The sequence below is a fragment of the Pantherophis guttatus genome, chromosome 1 (genome assembly GCF_059756535.1).
Source record: "Pantherophis guttatus breed Tessera chromosome 1, ASM5975653v1, whole genome shotgun sequence".
Lineage (NCBI taxonomy): Eukaryota > Metazoa > Chordata > Lepidosauria > Squamata > Colubridae > Pantherophis > Pantherophis guttatus.
In genome coordinates this window covers 250,799,573-250,818,672 of record NC_142063.1, presented here as the reverse complement: position 1 = coordinate 250,818,672, position 19,100 = coordinate 250,799,573, and the positions used below count along the sequence as shown (strand labels likewise).

The following is a 19,100-nucleotide window of genomic DNA, read 5'->3' as shown; positions in this document are numbered from 1 at the left end:
AAACATAAAAACAATGTAAAAAGCCTACAATAGCTTTATACAGAGCTCAGTTTCACTGTTTCTAGAGGCCGAAAAAGATGCTTCTAAAGAAAAAATGCACAGTAGTATGCATCTTTATTCAATATTGATTTACTTTAGTAATTTACTTTAGCTACTTTGGACCAGATTGTTAGAGTACGTCTCATAGAGTTGAATTTCTAGTCTATGAAAAATAAACCAATCAAAGGTATTATTGGCAAATAGAGCAAGAATCTATCTTCACAATGAAAGAGTAAAAGAATAAAACTGAGAGTTAAATTAAATCTATTACTCAGAGCTCTAAAATGCCTTGACTTTTGACACTTCCAAATGTAGGGGTTTTTTGTATGCAATCTCTCTGTCTCATTGGCCAATTTTAAACAATTTAAACAGTTTAGTAGACTTGACTGTAGCCCTTGCATATTTTAAAAATATCTTACTTGCTTCTCTATTAAAATTGCTCAAAGAAATTTACAGTTCTGAATGATTAATGGTAACAAAATCAAGAATTAAGTTAAAACTATAAAACAAATTGCATGACTGGAGAAGGAAACATATCCCCTGAAACAATAACACTGTCCATTTTTTAAAAAAACGTTGTGTGTCCAACCCATTGCGACCCCATGGACAATGTTCCTCCAGGCCTTCCTGTCCTCTACCATCCTCTGGAGGCCATTTAAGCTCACGCCTACTGCTTCAGTGACTCCATCCAGCCACTTCATTCTCTGCCGTCCCCTTTTCTTTTGCCCTCAATCTTTCCCAGCATTAGGCTCTTTTCCAGTGAGTCCTTCCTTCTCATTAGGTGGCCAAAGTATTTGAGTTTCATCTTCAGGATCAGGCCTTCTAAAGAGCAGTCAGGGTTGATCTCCTCTAGGACTGAGCTGTTTGATCACCTTGTAGTCCAAGGGATTTTTTGAAAATAGCCACTGAAAAAATAAAAATGATTTGAATTTTGAAACACTAGTTTCCAAATATATAGCACCATGGTGAAAACTATACTGTTACCTTCCATGCAATTCTGAAAATATTTCTTGCTTTCAGCTATTTTTTTTTTCCAGAATGGAAAATAATATGTGAGAATAGAATAAATTAAATCTCTACTTCTGTCAGTCATAACTTTAAAAAGTTGGTTTTGAGTGTCACATTTAAACGTCCTTTGAGTGTGATATTTAAAGATTTAAGCAAGGGGTTTTGATAGGGCAATATATATTTTGGTACTATGCTAAACTTACTGTCAGTGTTAATGAGAAATCTTCAACTTCTGACAATGAAACTAGACAGGACATTAAATACAGGTTTGCAATCTGCTTTCTAGCTTTTCAAAGATAGCAAGCAATCACTGATTAAGTGTGTGAATGCTATTAATTCACAGGAGATAATAAAGAGAAGTTTTTTGGGACAAGGAATCTGTCCAGGGGTCAGAACAAATTAGGCTTTTACTGACCAAATTGTAACGGACTGTTTGCATTTACCAAATTATAAAATTGAATGTTTGACTAAGGCTTTTACTTGATTAGTTTACTAATCCAAATTTACTAGCATACTAGTAAAACTTTCCAAGGCAGCTCAGTCCATTTACACCCAAGCTTTTATATGAGGGCCAAAGAAACTAAAACTGTAGGAGACTAAGAAAAACCCTCCAGCAGTTCTGTTCAACAATAATTTCATCCAGAAGATGTCACTAAAACATACACTAATTGATACTGCTGCAGTGAAATTTGTTTGAAAGGATTTTTAGAGAGTGGGTGTATATAAGTGAGAATGTGAAATATGTTACAATATTTATGTAAAAACCTATTAGAGTTAGTCCAGCAGAATTGTAGTATATTATTAATTAAATTGTGTAGATAGGGAAACACTGCCTGTTCTCCATAGTTGGAGATAATTAAACATTTCGGACAGAAGCAATTGACAGTCTGAAAGATTGAGGATACAAAATTATATTCCCACTGAAATCAATAGCCAAGGGATAGTTTTTTTAAAAAGTTTAAAGACTAGTCTGAGAGGTAGAGTATATCTTCGAAATAATTGTCAGAATCCAATTATTCCTTCTCCCTCAATGGATTGCTGTGCACACAGAAAAAAAGCTCATTTTTGCATATTCCTTCTCTTTAAATTCTTCTGTGTCAGTGTTTCTCAACCTTGGCAACTTTAAGAGTGTAGACTTCAACTCCCAAAATTCCCCAGTCAACTGTTGAAGTCCATACATCTTAAAGTTGCCAAGGTTGAGACACTCTGCAGTACACAGTATAATGCATAGGAGGCTGTTTGAATAACAGGAACAATTGTGTGGATGAAGTTTTGAATATTTCCAATCTGTACCTCATTTTAAAAAATGCTTTATTCCACAAAATGCTGCCATTTAAAATATGAGAAGGGCTATATTTTATCGTGTTATCACTCCAGTCCTAAAAGCCTCCAGTCACAAATCTACATGTTTTATAGAAATGTGTCTGACAGAAGAAGTATTAATTCTTCACACCTGTTCTGTGCTAGTCACACCTCATTTATTTAGTATAACTTAATTTCTGAGCCATATTAACTCACTGACTTTCTTGTTTTATTGCACTACAAGCTGAAGATTACATTTTCTGCTTAAATTGAGAATGCAGCTCCTCTGGATGCATATTCATTTCATCATTAGCACTTTTTAACCAGTCATAAATGTTCTCTGAAAATATAAAAATAACGGTGAATTCACATGTTATATTTGTGTTCATATTATTTAAATACAGTGGATTAAAAATGATACACTTTGATCTATAATGGTGGCAGTGTTGTGGTCACAGAAAAATCACTAATACAGTAGTCCAATGTCTATGGAAATTCTTGATCATCCAGGTCATGGTTGTCCCAAAGCTGATTTTTTAAAAAGATAGCTGGACTTTCTTTGTTTTTCCTTGAAGACATTTTGCTGAAGTTCTGAAGAAGCTTCTTGGATGAGAAGCAAAAGGTCTACAAGGAAAAACAAAATCCACTTGCCTTTTGAAAAAGCACCTTTGGGACACTAATAGTCCAATTAATAAATATTGACCATTAGTGGAAACAATCATGTTCATTAATTTTCACCACATGTAAGCAATTAATGAAAGATCAATATTATGTGAAATAGTCCTCAAGGCATCATTACTATTTCACTAAGGGACTCTACACAACATATGCTCCTATTTCTCTTATTCATAAAATGTGCTATCATTTTACTGATGCTGAATCCAATTCTTTGGAATGACAAAGAAGAAGCCAAAGTTTTCTGTAGTTTTTTTTTTTTTTATTGTTGAAGTGTGGATTTTATCAGTCTTTAATCTTGTCTTGTCATGGCTATACATGCTCAATTCCCACACTTCTTGTAGGACCTGATTTCCGGTCTTCTGATCACTGTTGGTTCCTTCCCTTGAACTTGTTCCAACGATCCGAATCCTTAAAGCCTGCTGACTGGGTACATAGTCACAATATTCAAGCTCTGAGCTGAGCAGTACAGACATGCACTGGAATAATATTCCAATTATTTCCTGTGATGTGAGAGCCTAGAACTGTGCTAAAAATCATATCTCCCTTTTTTGCAGTTTCTTTTGCACTGCTGATTTACATTCAATTTAAGATCAACCATAACCTTAAAATATTCCTCAGATGCACTGTCTGTCTTGTTATGCCTTTGCCTTTGATTAGCTAAATTAACAATATTGATATTTATCTCTGTTCCATATTGCTTTATTATGCGGTGACAAATTTATTAACCTTCTACAACCTTTCTGAATTTTATTTTCATCTTCTTAAACTGTTAGATAATTGCATGTCCTCTGCAGATTTAATAGATTTTTTTCCCCTCACTACCTTTTCCAAGCCTTTTACTGCTGCACAACCCTTAGGTATATTATTGATAATTAGTATCTGAACAGCTTAATAGAGATTAAAAGAAGAGAGAAACACCTTCAGATTTTAGCTTCAGATGAAAGTGCAGGAATTAAAAACACCTTTTGAGCAACATGTGCAATACGGCTCATCACGGTGGCTTATCTAATGGATTCTCAGGAAAAAAAATGGATTTCCATTTACATAAGGATAAGGCAAATAGTGACATGCCTTTATATGATATGAATTATGTAAGGCGTCTTAAACAACAGAACCCCAACTATGAATTCCATTTACCACCACCTGTGATCACAACAGCTCTCTGAATCTTTTCCTAAGATGAGGAAAGCTCTATAAATATGAAACTCTGCTACTTCTACTGTCTTTGTCTTATAAGCAATGACGTCACAGCTTTTCATTTGCACATGTTTTTGTTACAACTTTATCTTTCAGATATCACAAAGATCAGTGGGTATCTTCAGTGGGTGTTTCAATAAAGCTTTCTCCTAGAAGTCCTTTATTTGTTGGGTATACAGGTAGTCCTTGACGTAAAACAGTTTATTTAGTGACGTTCAAAGTTACAATGGCCTTGAAAAAAGTGATTTATGACCTTTTTTCACTTTTACAGCTGTTGCACGTGCTCAAAATTCAAATGCTTGGCAACTGAACTCATATTTATGATGGTTGAAATGTCCTGAGGTCACGCGATCACTTTTTATAACCTTCTGACAAGCAAAGTCAACGAGGAAGCTAGATTTACTTCACTATGTTACTAATAACTACAGTGATTCACTTAATAACTGTGGCAAGAAAGGTCATAAAATGGGGCAAAATTCACTTAACAAATGTCTCATTTAGCCAAAGAAATTTTGGACTCAATTGTGGTCATAAATTGAGGACTACCTGTATACGTTACAGAAGAGCCAGGTTCATATAGAAGTTTAAGTTGTCAGGTTAGAAACAGGGAAACTCTTGAATGCTAGTCCTGCCTTAGGTATAAAGCCAATTGGGTGACTTTGAGCCAATCAACCCTAGGAAGAAGGCAAAATAAAACCATTTTTGAAAATCTTGCTTAAAACAACTAGTCCATGCAGACTTTATATCCTTGGCGTGAATTCTAGTTGGATTAGATATGTTGTACAGAATCTTTCTCTAGTTGATCACTTTACCAAGCAAATTCTGCCAAATAAGAATGAACTGAAAGCACCAATATGCAAATTCTCACCCGTATAACTTGTCAAGTTGGTATTAGAAAAATCGAAACTCCTTCTTCAGCACACGCATTATCAGGGCTGCGCAGCTCCTCCCAAACAGGTACTTTGCAACATGTTTGTGGAGCCCTTTTCTTTCCCTTAGAAAAGCAGATGCATCTTTTTTTTAGAAATGGGATCAGGAGGCTGCTTTGTCAGCTGTTTCTAGATTCCTATGCCTGTGTAATCACTTCATTTTGTTGAGCAAAACTCCAAGGCTGGTCTGTTCTCCCTGCACAAAATCCCTCACTAATTAACAGCTATGTAGAATGAAGCTCTAATTATAGGAACAACCACTGTGCCCTGACATGTCTTCCTTCCTCAACCACTCTCTACCTTGGCAACTTTAAGATGTGTGGATACTGACTTCTGAGAGTTGAAGTCCACACATCTTAAAGTTGCCATTGATTCACTTAATGACCAAATGTGATGAAAGAGATGTGACCATCATGATCACATGCTTTTTCTGCTTAGGAACCCTGGCACTTAGTGACAGAATTGCTGACCCTAATTGTGGTTACTAAGCAAGGACTACCTGAATATGAATTCCAGTTATTGTAATGCTATTGTAATTTGACAGCTAGTTTCCAGAATGTAAATTTCTCTTTCACAATGAAGCAGGAAGATTTGTAAAAGTCAGACAAGCCAGCTTTTAGTTATCATTTCATCAAAGTTGCTATATTTGAATAGCAATCAAGGATTGATTTCTTGACATGTACTTCCATCAGCTGCTGTGGCAATATTTCTTTTTTCAAATAAAAATAAATAAACTGCCTCATAATGGAATTAATTATTCTTAATCAATTGTAATAAATCAAATTTAAAATTCAGCATTGTATTTAAGAGTTTTCAGGGCAATAATTTAACTGTCATTTAGAATGGTGTTATTCATTTGATCAAGGAAAGGTCTGTATAATATTTGTCTGAATATCTACTAAAAGTAGTAATGGCTATGGGACAACCCTTAATTCTATTGACAAGTTTCTTAAGAGATAAATGTTGTGCTTGAATAATCTCAAATTAAAAACAAAAAAGCCCCCCCACCACCACATTGCATGGTATTTTCATTTCTGTTGATGGACCTATGCTAATAAGCTCAATTTTAAGAAAATGGAGCACAATGCAGTCTTAGACAGATATGTAATCCAGAGGGAACAGAGACCGTTTCTGATGCAAATCGATTTCCTTAAACAATTAAATGTTCTTTTGTTAGTTCTACGAATGCAATTATAACTTCCTGCAAAGAATTGACAGAAATAAAATGTTTTCTCAGTATGAAATATGTATAAATTATTTTCCTAAGGAGAAAAATATTTTTAGAAAAGAAGACAGCTATATTATAGAAGTATATAGCTAACAAAAAGGATAAATCGTTTTAGTCATGCTGAGTTTACTACAGCGTTTCCACCTTGGCTAGTTCTGACATTTTCACAATCCATTCTTCCCCTGTGGGAATTTCATTCTTCTTCCTTTGTTGAGCATACAATAGTCTTGTTGCAGTTAACCATATACAAAATCAATCTACCTTGAGTCTTTTCTATTTCATTGACCATAAGCCCCAATTAAAAATGTTGCCATTTCTTTGCAATATTTAGTAGAGTTATCATGTCTGAATTGCAGTCAAAAGCCAAAACTATTTCCTCAGAGTGAATTAAGTATGGCAAGGTAAACTTTCATATTATCAGGCATTCTCATAACTACTATTTTGGCAATAGTTGGACTGGGTGCATGTTTATATAGTGCTATTCCTCCTACTAGGAGGTTCAAACTATGCATCGTGCACTTACTCTGTTCTGAACAAAGTGGAAATGCTTCTGGGTGTAGAAGAAAAACCATTTTTCTTCCTTGAAAGATTTTCTGTATATACTTAATTGAATATTGAACATTGGGGAAAGGGCAATTCATCAGAATTGTTGTCACCCTATTTTGCAAGTTGTCTTTCCTTCTCTCTGTTTTTAATGATTATAGACAAACTTCAGCAACCTCTGAGACATAAAACAGATATTGAGTCCATTAGGTTATCCATGACCCATTTCAGCTCCTAACAATTTATTTAATGCTAAAAGTTACATGAGTGAATTAAAACAACTATTGACTGTGCTAGTCAAACACCTAGAAGGTGTTTTGGATCACCAACCCTTCTCTTAATAATTTCATGCACAAAAGTAGCAATTTTATGAGTCCATTCATTTGATTCCTAGTTAGTGTGGGGTTCTTTTGTACAAGACATTGGGTGAAAACTTTACCCATTTTTTTATGATTGCATCTCATACTTTCCCCAATACAAGACGTGTCTTGGCTGTAGAAAGTTAACCTTATATTCCCAATTATAATGAACTGACTTAACCAGTGACCAGACTTTTGGTTTACTCTAACTTTCTCTGCCTCTTTAAACTCTCCTGGTTCAAGTGGCATGGAGTCCTTTCCTCTCTGTGGAGTTACTTGTGCAGCCTCTGCTTGGATGATCCTCCATCAAGCTGCAGGGTAGAGTGGCTGCCAAAGTTGAACTCTAAGCGAAGTGGTTACCGAATATCAAGCTGAGCTCCCAAGCCAAGCTCAAGCAAGGATTTAGGTGCAATCACTTACCATGGCTTTTAGTCCTGGTAGATGGATGTCAGGCTTGTTTCTCATTTCCAGTCTTGTCTTGTTCTTTTATCTCCTCATTACTCTCCTCATTACTTGGTTGACTTTGTCTTTTCTGAGAATATGGTTGGGTCAAGGTGGACTAACCTGACTGGTTATGGATATTGATGTGTCCTTGAAAAGGCCCGATGAAGCTAAACTATCCAGCTGAATAAGTTGAGAGTGGCCAGTCAACTGTCTGGAAACACTAGGTGGGTCTGTGGCAGTCAATAATAACTCTCATGATCTTTTGGATGTGGATGTCAGCATAGATATTAAATTTAGTCAATTCACAGACCTTTCAAGTTTGGTTAGACACAAGGCATGCTAAAAGAGCAATGCAAAAGCCAACTTGGTTGTCCCAGTCAAAGGCGAGATGTCACCATGTCTTGGATGAAAAAGTGTATCTTTGCACCCCTATTTACAAGCTAGAATTCTTACATGCTTCCTAAGATAGGCATGACAGTGAGAAGGGCAGTGTATAGGTAGGGACAATGTCTGGAATCTGTTGGGATGGGTGAAACAGATAATTGCAGTCTAATGAGTTCAAAGGTTACTGTTAAACTTGTGTCTGTGTAAATCTACTTATAAACCTGGGTAGTTATTGTTTTAATGCAAGACATAAAGTAGAACTGGGTTCCATGTAAATAATAAAATTAACTATTCATAACAAGCAGTTGCTGTTGGGTCTTACTTTATCTAGGGACAAGGGAATGTCCTTTAGAGCATCTGTTGGTTAGAGAATTAGCAGCAGGATTAGTTGAAGAGCTATAAATAGAAGGGGGAATAAAAAAAAAACCTGACAGGGACTGAGTGGGAGTTTCCTGTAAGAAAATTTCTCCATCTTAGCACTAGCTACTGTGGGACAACCAATATGGGATAGAGGCATGTCCAAGAAAGTGATAATTGGAGGGAGTGAAGAGCTATGGTTTTTCAGCAATGTTATATCAAGAGTTTCAAATCCATTTGGCAGTGTTCAATAAAACACCTTTATTTATAGAACTCTATGTGAAAAGAAAAATAAATTTCATCTGTAGTAAATTCACTCAGCCATAGCAATGGATATATATGAAATACAATAGTGATAAAAATAGTTGTAAATATGAAATAGCTTGACTAAAAGTATTCTACTTAGGTTTCATTCTTTGTACAGTATACTCCAGCTAGCTGACTGGCATGAGTAGAACCATACCAGTTTAGTGACAGAAAAGGAATTAGCATCATTATTACATTATTCAGTAGTCCCTCTCCTTTCCAATTCAATGAAAATTGCTAATGATGAGGCTTAGTAAGTCCTGAACACAAAGATTTTCAAATCACTGAATCATATACTCCAAGGTTTAAATTATTCCTGTCAGACTCCCCATGAATTAGAAATGCTGCTAAAATTAAGGGGACTTTTTGTAGTTCAAAATTTTCATATGTTCTCTTTTCAATGATAGGCAAGTACCAACTATGGTAGAACAACTCTGAGGCATCGTATCACAAACTGCTACAAACTAATGTTGTTAGTGAAATTTGAGGGTGTGATGCTAACGCAGTATAATAATGCAAGATATTTTTTTTCTACTGTTGTGGCCCCGCCCTCTGAGCCTGTCCCATCGGAGGAAGAAAGCTCCGAGCATGAGGAAGAGGAGTCAGCCAGGCCTCCCTCTCCAGGCCCCTCCCCTCTGGCACTGTCTCAGGTGCCGGCCGAGGGAGAGGAGATTAGCAGGGAGACAGGTGGCTCGGATGAGAGCGAGGGAGAGACATCATTCCTGGACGCACCCCTCCGAAGGCGTGATAAACGATTGCAGCAGCTCAGGAGGCATGCTAGGGATTAGAACTGAGTCACTGGACCACACCCCAGAGACTATATAATAGAGGGTGGTGGCCAGTGATCCCTGTGACGAACAAAAGTAAACCTTGGATAGTCACTAAAGCCTCATCCGGAACTACTGAGAGGAATAATAATTCTGTTGGACTTTTGGACGCTGAGTATATTATCTTTCTGTTTTCTGTGGAAATAAAAGCACTTGGCAGAGGGTGTGTATATCGCTGCCAAGTTGGAGATAAAGACCTGGGTGTGTTCCAAGTGCTTCCTTAACCCTCGGCTGGCTGTGTTTGTGTGTGTGTGTGGACGGGGACAGATCATCTACTCTGTTTTCAGATTTTGGGAACACTCATTGCATTTTCAAGAGGGAGATGTTTTTGCAAGCTCTGCTTTGACCTTGCACAAAAAACAATTGTTTCATATGCTGTTAAAAGATAGGAGGGATGAAAACAAGTACCCATTGCCTGGTTTGTGTTGATTAATGTAAGTTCCACTGCTTTGAATGTGTCTGCTCTATGCAAGATTAAATCTAGATGTGACTTCATTGGCACTTTAAATATCCTATCCATCTGCCCATCCATCTTTTGTGACGACTCTTTCAAGTCATACTAGACTCCGGTGACTGTGGGGTTTTTTTTTTGGTCTTACATGACAGAAAATAAAGAGAGTAACAGCTCTTTAATAAATTGTAATAGGTAAGAAAAGAAGCATAATATAAGTACAGGTGAATAAAATTTTACACACTGATTGTAAATGTAATTCAGCTAACTGGATGTTGTCTTTGCTTTCTTCTCAAAGATTTTTTTTTTAAATGAGATAGATTCTTACTTTGTCTTCTCTCATCCTGACACACTATCACTGGAAAGTGTTTTTGTCCATGTTGAACTATCCAATGTCTGACACTGCCTTTCCCCACAATGTCCCTGAACCTTTCCCAAAGCATTCAGTGAAGGTTCCCAGAAACTGGGAAAGGTTGTAATAGATGGAGATGGCTGTAAAAACAGGGTGATGACTTTTCTTAAGACTTTCCATTAATTACCCTGCCACCATTGGATACAACCCAATGTTTGCTTGTTTTTTAAATGACAACTGTTTTTCAGTTTCAATTTCCATAATTTTATGGGGGATTAGAATTGAAAAAAAAATGTCTCTGCAAAGGTCAGGCAAAAAGATAAAGCATGGATATATTAATTGATTACAGGTTGGGTATCTCTATATTTAATCTCTGAAGACATTCCAGTAAAGCGAAAGGAAAATATTAATGTTGTGAAGATTTTTTTTTAAGTGTAAGGAAAGTTCAGAAAGAATTAAATAACACATAATAATTAAATGTCCAACATCGACATGAATGTACATTGCTTCTGGGTTAATATGGAATCTTGGTCCTATGAAAGTCTAACAGTGTGACAAATGTCTAGGCCACCCAAAAAGAAAAACTGTGACCTTATACATTATAAACATCTGTCCCCAGAAGCAAATGAGCTTGGGATGGAGAATGTTCACTTGATTTTAATTCCGAACAAAAACAATCTTGGCTTATATAAAGGATTATCTTTTCTTTTATTTGAAAACATTATACAGGCATTACATTGCCACAGCCAGTCCATGTTGGAGCATGCAAATATCAAAACAGAAGATAATTCGTTCTTAGTGAATATTGTGGACATTCCTTGTTTTTGGTTCTTACTTCCATTTGTAAGTGTCAAAATTAGTGTGCTTTTATTATGGCATTTAACAATTAAAATCCTACCCATGGGGTAAAATTGATATTTATAGCTAGCTTGAGAATACTAATGTCATTTTAAAAAAGAGAAAATACGACACACTGGTTGAAATGTTAATGGCACAAGTTAGCAATATCTAAAACTATGTACGGAAGCATCTTCATTTGACACAGTGATGTAAAACATCAATTGATTGGTCTGTCTTGGTTGCTGATTGTATTCTTGAGTTCTCAAGTCGAAGACAAACCAAACTGTTGCTACAGTTTCCATTCAATTACTGAACTATATCAGCACAGTCAGGATAGCTGAATACCTTTTCACCTCCAGGAATTGGTCCATCCACTTTCCAAAGAAGTCAATGGCTACACTGATAGGTAGCTACTTGCTGAACCAAAAGAGCTTTGCTGATGCCCCCTCCCCAAAATTCTTAAAATGGCAAGACATCAGCTGTTCAGACAATAACTCACTCAGATGGACCTTGCTTTTCATTATGCATCAATCAATTTATCTTGGCATTTCATTTTAGGCAATAAATATGTTTAACAACATTGTTCAATTGTAGAAGAATTAGAAAAGCCTACTGCCCAAGAGCAGATTGTGTGACTTCTAAGCAGAAGGCAGGGAGGTCAAACTCCATTGTCTGCAGATAGAGGAGCTCAGTGGACTGGCAGACCTCTGCCCGAGATTTGCTGCCAACCAGAAAAAAAACATTGTTTGGGTTCAATGGAGCAATAATGATTTAATATAAGGCAGCTTCCATTCTTAAACATTCCAGTCTTCTACCTCCCTTGTCTATTCTCCTTGTCCCATGCAAAAGAATAATTTTAAATATTTTTTTGGGGTGGGGGGGGGAGAGATGAAGCTGTCAATGGTGGTTATCCAACCTTTGAAAGATTGCACTTTGCAATGCTCTATTTCAGTAAGAACACTTTTGAAGGAACTGAGTGATGCCTCTCATCCAGGTTGCTTCTACAGAAAGTAATCTACAAATTAGTGTCATAAGAATGAGCTATTTTTTTTAAAAGAGAACCTACAACAACATTTGGCTTACAAAATAAATACTATAAATAAAAGTCCTCAAAAGTTATGAAAGACAAATGCTTAAGCAAGAAAATAAAGGCATAAGTTCTTCAAAAAGTCATTAAGATCAAGGATGGGACCACAGACTCAGAGAAAGGTATTTAATTGGTATAAAAGGTAGCAAAAAGGACTGGGAGATGGCAATGCTCATCAGATGACTTCTGATTTTTGAAACCTGAGAAAACAGTTAAGGCCCCTGAACACACTTAAACCCTGTTCTTTAGATACATCCAAGCATATTCAGAATTAAAGCCTACATTTATCAAGAGAGCCTTGATATAATGAGTCAAGCCAATATTTAAGCCACAATGAAGTTATTATATTGGTGATATTTAAGCAGTGCCTGGAACTCATGTACCCCGTCAGGAATAACATGTGCTCTAAATACAGTATATAAACGATCACCTGGCAGTAACATTCTGATTCTAAAAGAAATGGCAATTTTGCACAATTTTATAGCTGAGATTTCTAATTTCACCCCTCTCCTCTGCACAGCAGTATATGTCACCCAACTTGTGAAAGACAGTTGTAAAAAGTAGTACAGAATCTTTGTCACCAAATAATTTACAAAATAGTCTTAATAATTTGATTTGTATACCAAACGAAACAGGGGGAAAAAGGCCACTTGGTAGCATTGGTTAAGCAAACGGCTATTGCTTCCACCCAGTTACCTCAGAATGACCCAACCTGGCATCTCCCAGATATACTGAGAATGTAGCTCCCAGGATTCCCAACCAAATTGGTCAGATCATGGAATTTCTAGTTTTATATTTGGATAGCAGCTGGGTGAGAAAAGCTGCCAAGACAGTTCACAATTGGATTCTTCTTTGCACAGAAAACCAATGGGGGCCACGTGAACGATAAAATAAGTGAATCAGTGTGAGCAAACTTACCTCTAGATGTGTTGAACAGTTCCCATAATCTCTCACCATTGGTCATGTTATTGGAGAGTTGATGCTAGAGTGTAACTGAAGGCATTCAATTGCAAAGAGGAGTGTATAAAATGCTCCCTGTGCATACTGTTTTGCACATGAAGTAGTTTATTTCACGTGGTTTATGCTGTGACCATATCATGTATTTCAAAATATCATGTATTTTGGTCAACATAGAGAAAAAAAAATGGGACAGTTTTATTCTGGGTATGGATTGAACATGGTTCCTCTGGGCAGAATTGATTGGAGAATTTAAGAATAGGAAAAAGTCAAGACTGAAGGATTTCTCTGGCAGTAGCGTATGCAAACGTTGAAGGTAGCTGGAGGGGGAAAGAAAAGGGAAAACACTGGGAATATTGGGATGAGGGCAAGATATTAGCTGTGGGCTGAAGAGAGATAGGAAGGAGAAAGAGAGTGCTGTGTAGCCCATTGGCTACATGGAGGATAATGGAAGACGGAACGCAATGTATACCTCTCTGATTCTCTTTGCCCTGTAAAAAAAATCACTATGGGATTTGTTTGGATTTTATTTGGGCTGAAAGTCAGAAGAACCATATGTTTCAGATTTTTTTTCCTTCTTGTTCAGTGCTAATGCAAAATGGTTCAGTAGAACTACCTGAAAACAATGATTTGTTTTGAGTTTGAAAGAAAACATTTTCAAGTTGTGCAAATCCCTAGTTCTGTACTGCCGAAGATACTGTACGTATGCATATTGGAATTCTAGAATGGAACAATGCATGATGGTAGTGCCATAACATACAGCTCTCATAGGAATTAGGGTTATTATGAAGATAAATTTTTAAAAGAATGGACTTCGTGAATGTAATTTTCACACATAAAAATGCAGTAGGTTACTTTGAACTACTGTACTGTATACTGCAAGCTTTCAGTACTAAGAATGTAAGAAAGAGGTTCCTTGGCAAATTCAGCTTACTGAGGAAATATTCAGTACCTCTGTAGTCTCATCTGTTTGTTCTTTTTTCTTCTGAGGTAGGTAAAATAATATTTTTTTATAAAACTGAGAGTGCTTCAAATATTATTAGGAAAAAATGACTTCTTGCAAACACAACAGCTCTTTGCCACTTATTAAAACAAACGTATGTTTTCTCAGGCTTCTGAGTTAGTCTAAAAAAAAGATCCTGCTGATTTTAATGAATCAAATAATTAAATTAGTGCATCTAAAAAGAAGCAGATGTATCTTTTTCCCAAGATAATTCAGAAACCTGAAACCAGCCAATCAGGTTTGCTCTAATGAAGAGCATCGAGAGGCTGTATTCATACCATAGGAGAACCAAAATACTTGTTCTGATTCATTTTTCAAATGTGCACAGCCCTAGTAGATTACTGTGTTCAACTGTGCAGAAAGAGTAAGCTTTAAAAGAAGTTATTTGATTCTTCCATTCTAACAACCTATTTCAAAAAGCTTTCCTATCATTGAAACAAACAGCTATCCCGATTTTCTTTCAAGGACTACTAGAGGCTCTAAAGAAATCTGCATTTTGTTTCTGGTTCAGCTTCAAGACTCATAAATCACAGGAGTATCTTTGTTCTGATGTTAAAAGACAGGAGAAGGTTCTAGTATTGCTTATAGCACTATGAACATTTAGTATTATACCTCTTTTTCTTTGTAAGAACTGTAGCCATAATTAAGCCAAGGCCCCAGTTATGTAAATGGAATCCTGCCCAAGTGAGGTCAGTTCTATGGTACCCTGTTCCCCCCCAAATAAGACATCCCCTGATAATAAGCCCAATCGGGTTTTTGAGCGCATGGCAATAAGGCCAAGCGCTTATTTCAGGGTTCAAAAAAATATAAGACAGGGTCTTATTTTCGGGAACACGGTAGTTGGGAAGAAGTGGCACCTTGAGAACTGTTGAGTCACCAACTTCATTCAGACGATTACATTTCTGAATACGTAATGATAAAAGAATGACTTTGGCCAATATTCTTGAGGGAAACAAAGCTACTACCGAGTTGATAAATTAATTTTGCAGACAGAGGAAAAAACAGTTGCATGCTTTTCCTAACCAGGAAATGAAGCTATATTTTAATTAACCAGTTTGAAGCATAATGCATGTGTCTCTGAGCAGTGACAATCATAAGAATTTTGTTAAGGAAAGGAATGTGCAAATCTGTACTAGAAGACTAAGGATCTAAGCAGCTATTGAATCTGGAACCAGGAATGGATTATTGATTCAAAGTAAAAACAATGGACCAAGATTCAGAAGAAACATCAGTTGTAGATCTCCCCCTCCCAAAAAAAATATGGAATAAGCATAAAGACTTTGAATATACGGAGTTCTAAACAATTCACACCTAGCCAGCATCAGATTGTGAATGAGAGCAGCATAGGTCAGCTATTCCTGTGTTCCTCTCTTGGACAGAATGTCTACAAAAATATTCAATTTCTTTTTCTTAACAGCAACTAAATTTGCGAAGAGAAAGGAACTTATTGGTATCTGTAAGGTTAAGACACTGAAAGTGGAAATGTAATTATGTTATCAGCAAATCTCAGCTGCCCACAGTGTTACTGTAAAAAATATTTCAAAAGTCAGTGTTTGACTACTATACTATTATGCACATATTTTAAAAAAAGGTTAAAAAGTTTCTTTTCAACCTATTCTTAGAATAGAGATGGATACTGGTAGCTGTCCATCCATGGCTTCCCAGAACTTTTTCCGAGCCATCTTCACCAACCTCAGCCCTTCAAGAGGCATTGGAGTGAAATTCCTAGGCAGCATGGCTAGAGGTGAGAGAATTCTGCCCATCACATCAGGAGGGCCCAGGCTGAGAAAGGCTTCAGAGAATGGGCAACCAGGTAGCTAAGGTAGCTGAATGAACACAATGGCACTAGGGTATAGATTCTGTGTACATCAACTGGACAAAAATTGGTAGTATCTATGTATATTTGGCCCTGCTAGACATTTCCCTTGTTGCATTAAGTGTTATTTACCAGCTTTTCTTGCTTCCCATGTTTCTAATCCCTTTCCATTAGCAACTGGTGAACAAATCTACATTCATCCTGAAAATATTCAAGTTTTCAAGTCTTCACTCAAACTTACGCTAAACAGGTCCTATTGAAAGCCTGCCTCTTTCTCTTCAAAAAGAGGAAATAAGGAGCAGCAGAGCCAAGCTTTTTTTTAAAAGATGGACAGCATTCTCTCTCTCTCTCTCTCTCTCTCTTTTTTTGCTGGCTACCTGGAACCTGAATGCAAATTTGGCATCCATGTTCCAGAAATTATCACTGTCACTGAGGAAGAGTATCCATTGTTGGTGGAAACTGGTATGCAGAGTAAATTTTCCTGACAAGGATTTGGGGACTTGTAGTCAATTTCCAGATCCCCAACTGGAATTTACCCCTTGATTGGAGCATTTGACATTGTTCCGAATCTTTTTCTGCAGGTAAAGGTGGGGGGTGGTGAGGGTTGTTTTTTGTTTTGGAAAGAGCACAGCAAAAGGACTGGGGGGAGTTCTAGAGGTTGTAAAAAACGGAAGCTCACCCATCCAGTCAACTGGTCCAATTCTCATGTGGTATTCAATTCCCACTTCATCCCTTTTCCCCATCAACATCACCTGCACTGAAGTTCTTTTTAAAGCCCATCTAGACAAAACTGCGCAAAAATATTTCTCAGGACTTCATTTATTTTCTGAATGGAAAAAAAAAAAAGTAACAGTGGAAAATACTCTACCAGTGTCATTTTGATCACCGTTTGGTCAGAAAAAATATAGCTTAATGAAGAATTATCTTACAAAGTTCATCCTATTTGTTAGATATGGTGTTCCCAAGAAATCAGTCTTTGGGCAGGGGTAAAATCCAGCAGGTTCTGGAGAACCGGTCGTGGAAATTTTGAGTAGTTCAGAGAACCGGCAAATACCACCTCTGGCTGGCCCCAGAGTGGGGTGGGAATGGAGATTTTGCAATATCCTTCACCCAGGAGGGGAGGGAATGGAGATTTTGCAGTATCCTTCCCCTGCCACGCCCACCAAGCCACACCCACAGAACCGGTAGGGGAAAAAATTGGATTTCACCTCTATCTTTGGGCAAAATACATTTAAAAATGCATAGTATCTTTTGAATTGAATGGCATTTCTGCCAAGAATCAGAGCAATTTTAAATCATATTGATTCTCTTCAGAAGCCTTAATATTGTACTGTGGTTCAGTGTTCTAAATTACAGGTATACAGGTTAGCAAAGTGACACTGGGAGATACCTGCCTACCAGTTTCCTTGTGATTTTTCCCTTTCTCCTCCCCTGCTCCCTTCAGAATCTACTTCTGTATTTCTCCAGCACATTGTGAAGGGTCTCACGGCATATTGTAGAATGGATTTTCGGTTCAGATAAGGCTATGGCCAAGTCTGTTTGCCTCATGTAAACTAAAACGTGCCCTCTATAACTACAGATGGGTTCCATTTCAAATGGAGGCTTTGAGGTAGGCAAACTGTCCTTCCGGAAAGTTCCCCTGCCATTTCATAACGTCTCCTTAAGAAAACCTTAGTTAAGATTTCTAGACTGAAAAGCACTGCTCCAAGTGAAGGATTGTGAATTTACAGCTCCTAGTCAAGCATTCTTGGAAAGATTTTAATGGTGATGATGGTTTTTAATAAACCTCCCCGATTTGCTACCTTGCAGCTGACTAGAGTCACTGCATCCGGAAAATACCTTTCTCTATGAATGATACAGAGATAATGGTGATACAAACTCCACCAAGGGTGGCAAGGCCTGAGTTTAGGCAACACGGACATGAGATTCTTCTTCCGTTTCTTGGCCGAGGCTGGTGTATGTTACTGAAGGTTCTAGCTGCCCAGTGGCTGGCAAGTCTACAACAGGTCCTGAAGGATTTCGGAACTGCTTGTACACCCGGGGGTCTTGGGCAATGTATGTGGATGTAGAGGAGTACAGCAAAAGGCCAACAAGGATTGTGAAGAATGACAGCAGATAAAGTCCTGAAAACTAAATGGAAAGAATAAAATTAGTAAAAAAAAAAAAAAAAAAGAATGCAGTAAATGCGTTGTACTCAAGAGTTGAATGCAAGAATTTTTTTTTCCTGTATAAAGTTGTTCTGTATCAAATTGAATTAAAATTCAGTGCCAAAAATAAATTACCTAAATCAGCAGTAAATTAATTTGGCTTTTACTGCTTTCAGTCAATGATCACTACCATTTTCTAAGAAAGAAATGTTATGCCCTCAGATAAAATCTTCAGAACTTCAATTGCAGAAGTAAAAATCCAGCGACTAAAACACAAAGGACTCAAAGGTAACTAAAACACAAAAGAATCATAACAATTTTGTGGAAAGACTAGATAAATCATGCCCAGTTGGATCATTGTTTCAGAAATGTTCTTACCTAAATAGAAAAACAGAATGACCATGGGTGGGCCTCTTTCTAACTTCCTGCTGGCTTCCTCATTGACTTTGCTTGTGAGAAGCTGGAAGGAAGTGTCAGAAATCTCCCTTCCTTCTTTCCTTCCTTCCATCCATCCATCCATCCATCCATCCATCCATCCATCCATCCATCCATTAATTTTAATGAGGCAGTATAAAAGCTCTACAACACAAGTCTCTGTATGCACATATGTTGTGGGTGTGCTTGTTATCTTGCTACCTCCAAGAACAACTAATTAAATATAATAAATGTCAAGATGAAAACAAAATCAACAGCCTCAGGCTAAAAAGTATTATTGAAGTGTCAGTTGAAAGATCCTCTCAGAAGAAACTAAGCTGTTCCAAGTTAAATAAAAAAGATCCTTAGTGCCTCTGAATAATTAAGACACGACTAAGTGAATGATTCTCAATATGCAATTTTTCTTGAGAA

General features: G+C 37.0%; 1 protein-coding gene across 1 annotated transcript in view; it reads right to left on the bottom strand.

Moving 5' to 3' along the window:
* Window positions 1-11,093: 11,093 nt before the first annotated feature.
* The window catches only part of SLC35F1 (solute carrier family 35 member F1), a 233,486-nt gene continuing 225,479 nt past the window's right edge, over window positions 11,094-19,100 (bottom strand). Inside the window, exon 8 of the mRNA XM_034418687.3 lies at window positions 11,094-18,237. Coding sequence (XP_034274578.2) covers window positions 18,013-18,237 — 225 coding nt within the window. The 3' untranslated portion in view covers window positions 11,094-18,012. The remainder of the gene's footprint in view (window positions 18,238-19,100) is intronic.